Raw genomic sequence first — 7,142 nt, forward strand, 5'->3', positions numbered from 1 at the left:
CGACAATGCGCGCGTGAGGCGAGCCGACGATGTGCGACGAAGCGAGACGAACGACGACGCGCGAGCGAGAGGAGATACCAATTTTAACGATATTTATAACGGTACGAATTTAAAATTAAATAATTACACGAAGTAAATATAACTATCTTTTTCTCATCACCTATCGAGGTAGATAGTACGGCGCGTTTTTTTTTAGAGTGGTTTTTCCGGTAGGCCTAATCCACTGCAACAACTCAATGCAACAATTGTTCAAAGTGCCTCCCTTGTACCTGTAGGCAAAGTTCGGCTCTTCGAACAATTTGTTGCGTTGCACGTTGTGCCATATCGGGCGTCACTGTATCGAAGGCCGCTATAATTGCAGCACGAACCTCCTCCACAATACCTTCACGCACGGGTTCGACTTGAGCTTTTATATGGCCCCAAACAAAATTATCCAGCACGTTCAGATCCGGCGAACGTGCTGGCCAGGTAATGGGACCACCGCGACCCATCCAACGCCCCGCGAAACGATTATTTAGTACCTGCTGTGCGTTACGTGAAAAATGCGGCGGAGCACCGTCCTGCTGGTGTATTAATTGTAACCGGACGTTAAGTGGTAAGTTCTCCAGAAGCGGCGGAAGATCATTTTCTAAGAAATGTGCGTAGCGCTCTCCGTTTAGACGAGGAGGTAAAAAATACGGCTCAATCTAAAAGTAACAAATAACAATATTATAAGTTTTGGTTGCATATAAATAAATAAATTTTTTTTTAAAACTATTTACAATTTGATCTCCAATTATACCCGCCCACACATGTAGCTGCCACCGATACTGGAAAGCGGTGCGCTTAATTGCACGCGGATTCTCTTCACTCCAAAGAACGAAATTTTTGAAATTAAAAATCCCATTTGGAGTCAATAATGCTTCATCCGTCCATAATATAAATTCCGAAAATGAGTCATTTCGTCTGCATTGAGCCAAAAATTCTACACGTATTTTTAATTATTATTTTACAATATTTGCGTACTTCGAAAATATACGTAACAGAAAGAATAATACCTTGGCAGAATATAGCGCGCTGTTCTTCATCCCGAGGAAAAAGCTGTTGCACCCGCTGGTAATGATACGGGTGCAACCCTTCTTCTCGGACAACGCGGTGTACCAAAGCTTTTGGTAAACCGAGCACTCGCGCTACACGACGAATACTGCTTCTTGGATCGTCTTCAAATCTGCGAAGTATTTCTTCTTCGTCTTCAATGTTTCGAAGTACGGCACGTTCAACGCTACGTTGTCGAGGAACCACGGATCCCGTGGCTCTTGTTCGTTGCACGCACCTAATAATTGTGCGATACGATGGATGTTCGCGATCCGGATATTTTTCCGCGTAAAGTTCCGCTGCGGCTAGTGCACTTTCACCCGCGGCACCATAGCAGATTATCATGTCCGTGTATTCACTCGCTGTGTAACTCATGTTTGTACGGTAGATACACAATAAGTATTAAATTAAAAATTGAAAACATTTTCGGCGCTGCTCTAACAAATTGCCCGACCGATATTTAAATAATAATAAAAATACAGTATATTTTTAAAGTACGTAAATATTGTAGAATAATAATTAAAAAATACGTGTAGAATTATTGGCTTAATGCAGGCGAAATGAGTCGTTTCCGGATTTTATATTATGGACGGACAAAGCATTGTTTACTCCAAATGGGATTTTTAATTCTAAAAATTTCGTTCTTTGGAGTGAAGAGAATCCGCGTGCAATTAAGCGCACCGCTTTCCAGTATCGGTGGCAGCTACATGTGTGGGCGGGTATAATTGGAGATCAAATTGTAAATAGTTTTAAAAAAAAAATTAATTTATTTATATGCAACCAAAACTTATAATATTGTTATTTGTTACTTTTAGATCAAACTGTATTTTTTACCTCCTTGTCTAAACGGAGAGCGCTACGCACATTTCTTAGAAAATGATCTTCCGCCGTTTCTGAAGAACTTACCACTTAACGTCCGGTTACAATTAATATACCAGCAGGACGGTGCTCCGCCGCATTTTTCACGTAACGCACAGCAGGTACTAAATAATCGTTTCGCGGGGCGTTGGATGGGTCGCGGTGGTCCCATTACGGCCAGCACGTTCGCCGGATCTGGTGGTTTGTTTGGGGCCATATAAAGCTCAAGTCGCACCCGTGCGTGAAGGTATTGTGGAGGAGGTTCGTGCTGCAATTATAGCGGCCTTCGATACAGTGACGCCCGATATGGCACAACGTGCAACGCAACAAATTGTTCGAGGCCGAACTTTGCCTACAGGTACGGGAGGCACTTTGAACAATTGTTGCATTGAGTGTTGCAGTGGATTAGGCCTACCGGGAAACCACTCTAAAAAAAAACGCGCCGTACTATCTACCTCGATAGGTGGTGAGAAAAAGATAGTTATATTTACTTCGTGTAATTATTTAATTTTAAATTCGTACCGTTATAAATATCGTTAAAATTGGTATCTCCTCTCGCTCGCGCGTCGTCGTTCGTCTCGCTTCGTCGCACATCGTCGGCTCCTCGCGCGCATTGTCGTCGTATCGCTCGCGCGTCGTTCTTGTCACCGCCTTACGCGTCGTCGCCTCGTGTTGCTTGCGCGTTTCTCCTTGTCTTTAAACAGCCTGGGTCGGGCTTATACTCGCAACGTTAACTCCTTTTAGGTACGCTCCCACTCCGGAAAATTTCATAAATTTTTATTTCGCTTACGAATAAAATTAAGCAAATAGGACTTTTCGATTTCTCTTCCCAAGACCTACCTACTCGCGTAATATTCGACACATGGGGTGAAACACTTTGTATAAATGTGTCCCGAAGAGTATCATAACATAAAAGTAATGAAATAATCAATTAGAACAACCTTGACATGTTTGGCATCTACTGGCAATTTTCAGAACAGCTCAGTTTTATATACCAAAGCAGTTTCCAAAATACTGCAATATACAGTGAAATATGCATTGTATTAATACCATTGGCGAGATCAAATGTTATTGGAGCAATGCACATTTCGCTGTATATTGCAGTATTTTAGAAACTGCTTTTTGTATACAGGATGTCCCAAACATACGTAAACAAACTTTTAGGGTAGATAGAACGTCTAAAAAGAAAACGAAAAGTCCTATACCGTTTTTTGAAATTCTTATTTGTTTTCAATAAAAAAATTAATTTATATACACGCGAGAGCGACAAGAAAGCATGGGCTGAGTGAGCGCGCGATAGACAGCGGCGAGTATATCTTAAAAGAGATGGGCGGAGTTAGCGCGCTACGAGCGAGACGAGGCGACAACGCGCGTTGTCGCTTCATTTCGCTCGTGTGTCGTCGCATCGCTTTGCTCGCGCGTTGTCTCCTTGTCTCGCTCGCTACGCGCTAATTTCGCCATTCTCTTTAAGCGATACTCGCCGCTGTTATCGCGTGCTCACTCAGTTTACGCTTCCTTGTTGCTCTCGCGCGTATATAAATTAATTTTTTTTATTGAAAACGAGTAAAAATTTCAAAAAAACGGTATAGGATTTTTCGTTTTTTTTTTAGACGTTCTATCTACCCTAAAGTTGAGCTGTTCTGGAAACTGCCAGTTGATGCCAAACATGTCAAAACTGTTATAATTGTTTATTTCATTATTTCGTATGTTTAAATAAGAATAACCTTAAAATGTTTAGCATCTACTGGCAGTTTTCAGGACAGCTCAGTTTTATATACAAAAGCAGTTTCCAAAATACTGCAATATACAGCGAAATATGCATTGTTTCAATAACATTAGATCTCGCCAATGATATACATGTAGTTGTTTTATAGTATCTGTGACTTGTTGCGATATACAGTGTGTCTCATACCTTATGACGCACCCTGGAGAAATAGGTAATTTCAATTATTCGGAACAAGAAAGTTCCATACCATTTTTTAATTTGGGCGTTTATTTACAAGATATCAACAATTATATTCGACCGAGAGCGAGTCAATGCGACGACGCGCGAGCGAATGGTACTGCGATACGCGAGGCGTGGTTAAAAACATCACGCGAGCGAGACATTGCGACGACGTGCGACCGAAACGATGCGACGACGCGTGAGTGACACGATGCGACCGAAACGATACGTTTACGCGATCGTTTCGGTCGCATCGAGTTCATATTTGTGAACACAAGAGTCAACGCGTGGTGTGATAGACAATTGTCGCGCGGCGTTTCACCCCCGTTTTCTCCCTAAGGCCCACCCGCTCTCACCTGTCGTGCCCGACTTATTATGTGCTCCGCGCTAATTCGTCAAAATTCAGTAATTTCTTACTCGGTAACGGTTACGAATTTTACTAAATGATATCTGACTTTTTGATTTGTATTCCCGATATCTATCTACAGTTACCGGGAAGGAAACCTTATTTCAAACACCCTGTATACTTGATCTATTGTTCCAATTTTTTTTCTAAAACCCGCTTGACTATCTGGCAAAATATTTTTTTCTTCTACATCCTTCCTTAATCTCTCCGCCAATACCGCTGCATATACTTTGTAAGCCGTCTGTGTCAATGTTATTCTTCTGTAATCTTCTACTTTATCACCATTTCCTTTTTTAACAATTGGCACAATCGTTCTTTCTCTTCATTCCTGTGGTATTCCATCTCTTACCCATACTCTTTTACAAATTTCCCATAGCTCCTTCTTTATTTCCTCTCCTCCCCACTTCCATACCTCATTTTCTATACCATCACTACCTGTGGCCTTACTTTCTTTCAATTTTTTCATAACTCTGGCTATCTCTGGCTACCTCCTCTAACTCAATTTCCTCTTCCTCATCTATCTTTCTTGGATTCATTTTTCCTACCACTCTCCATTCCACTCCCCCCAATAATTTCCTAAAATGCTCATCCTATTTACTCATTTCAATTTCTTCATTAAGCCCCTTTCTTCTTTTTCTTCCTTTATTAACTATTTTCCACACATCCCCTTCCGTCCTTACTTTTTTTATTTCTCTTTCCCATCTTTCTTGTTCTTCTTTCTTTTTTTCTCACATAATTCTCTATATTCTTTTTTTGTTTTTCTATAGTTTTCACCTTCTCCTGCCATTTCCCTCCACTCTTTTAATACTTTCTTAACTTCCTTTTTACAATTTCTACATTCATCATCCCATCATCTTTCCTTTGCTTGTTCTCCTTTTTCCTTTTCTTCTTCCTTAGTTTTCTTATTTACAACTTCCTTAACTTTATTAATTCTATCTTTTAGTTTTGTCCAATTTATCTCTTCATCATCTGTTTCATCTCTTTTCTCCTTATATTTTTTTTTAAACTTATTTTTTTTCTCTTCCGTCCACTTTAATCTACATGGCCCCTTTTCATTTTTTCTCTTCCAACTCCACTTTCTCTTTTTTCCTTCTTCAATCTGTACAATCAGCGGATGATGATCTGAGTCCATTTCATTTCCAATACTGTTGCACCGTAGCCGGTGCACGAGGTCGGTTTTTCGGGATCCGTGGGGAAAGGGCGATAAATTTTAAGATAGTTAAATAAGCACTTTGTCTTTTATTTGGTTATGTGTTACAAGTCCTTCGCTTCCCTTAATTTTTCCTTATTTGGTTCGGTGCGCGTTCCGGCGTTATCACGCGTCCTCGGCTCCGCGACGTCTCTTCTTTCGCGGCACGCGACCGAACTCTAGTTACAGCGCGGTGTCACTTTTCTTCCGACACGGGCTCTTCCTCTTTTGACTCAGATGTGACTGACCGCCCGTGCCGGTCCGCGGTTATTTAATAGTGACGCTGGACCTTGGCGTCATCGAGTTGCAATGCCGAACTTCGGTTGTTCGGCGAATGCAATCTTAGCGATTTCGGCAATAAGTTCTCGCAATTATTTTTCTTTTGTTTATTATTACTTAATTACTCTAGGTGGATTGCTGATACAACATCATCCGATATTATTCTGTTGCGAGATCTTATGCCGAAATGCTTTGCGTCATGCTACGTTTTGTAACAGGGTTCGGGTTACAACAATACTTAGACTTAGCATTCTCTTTCTTGTTTCTTCATTTCCAATTATATAATCAATCACCGAGTTACCTCTACCTCCCGTGTATGTCCATTCTCCCTTTTCATCTTCTTCTATATTTCCATTAAAAATTTTCCACCTTAATTCTTCTAAAATTCTACATAATTTTCTTCCTTCTCCATTTATCTTTATATCCTTAGAACATCATTTTCCTTCTTCCCTTTCTATTAACGCATTATATCTTACCCCTCCGCCTTCTCTGCCCGTTCTTACATTAAAGCCCCCCCTCCCACAATACTTCTCTCTCCTTCCTTTTTATCTTCCATCCACACCTTCAATTTTTCCATTATATTTTCAAAATTTCCATTTATATATACTCCCGCAATATACCACCAATCTTCATCCAAGCAAATTTTCAATAATATTAACCCCTCCTCTTCACTTGTTATCACCTCCTTGTCTCCCACGAAATCAATTTTCCATCCCACCATCATACCCTCTCATTGCTCTTCCTTTTTTATTCTTCTTCAATGCCTTTATACATTTCCACTTATATCCTTTTGGCATTTTTTTCTTTAAACTTTCCCACCCTTTTTCTTGTAAGCATGTTTCCATCAGAAAAACAACATCCCATTCTTCAATTTCCTTCCAAAAATCCTCATTTTTATTCAAAACTCCAGCTACATTCCAAAATCCGATTTTAAAATTCCTTCTCTTCTTTTTTTCATTCTTACAATTATTTTTATCATTATCATCTACAATTATTATTTTATCCCCTTTTTTATCAATGTCCTTCTTTTCTATCTCATCGACTTTTACTTTTACTTTCTCCCCTCCCCCGCATCTATTTAAAAAACCTGCTTTCTATTTTTTTCTTCACTTTCTTTTTCTATTCTGCTTTTATCTCTTTTTACCCCTTTCTCTTTTACCTCCCTTAGTTCTTCCTTCAAAATATCCCAGATCCACATTTCATCCTCCACCCACAATTTCATATATCCAATTTTTACTCTTTTTCCTTCTTTCCTTAATTTTTCCGCTTCCACCTTAATCTTCCATTCCACCTTTCTTTTATATACCGTCAAATCATCACTTATCCATTCTTTTCTGTCTTTCAATTTTTCTTTTTCTTTCATCACATTTAATTTTCCTTTAAAATTTTTT

The 7,142-nt window shown here is 39.7% G+C and overlaps 1 protein-coding gene across 1 annotated transcript; it reads right to left on the reverse strand.

Annotated features, from left to right (window-relative positions):
• Positions 1–233: 233 nt before the first annotated feature.
• Positions 234–1,449, reverse strand: LOC139101984 (uncharacterized). Its single transcript, XM_070655533.1, has 3 exons — positions 1,038–1,449; positions 762–964; positions 234–686 (listed from the first exon to the last, which is right to left on the reverse strand). The coding sequence occupies exons 1-3, from the start codon at positions 1,447–1,449 to the stop codon at positions 234–236; spliced, it is 1,068 nt and encodes a 355-aa protein (XP_070511634.1).
• Positions 1,450–7,142: the final 5,693 nt, after the last annotated feature.

The sequence above is a fragment of the Cardiocondyla obscurior genome, linkage group LG04 (genome assembly GCF_019399895.1).
Source record: "Cardiocondyla obscurior isolate alpha-2009 linkage group LG04, Cobs3.1, whole genome shotgun sequence".
In the NCBI taxonomy this organism is placed as follows: Eukaryota; Metazoa; Arthropoda; class Insecta; order Hymenoptera; family Formicidae; genus Cardiocondyla; species Cardiocondyla obscurior.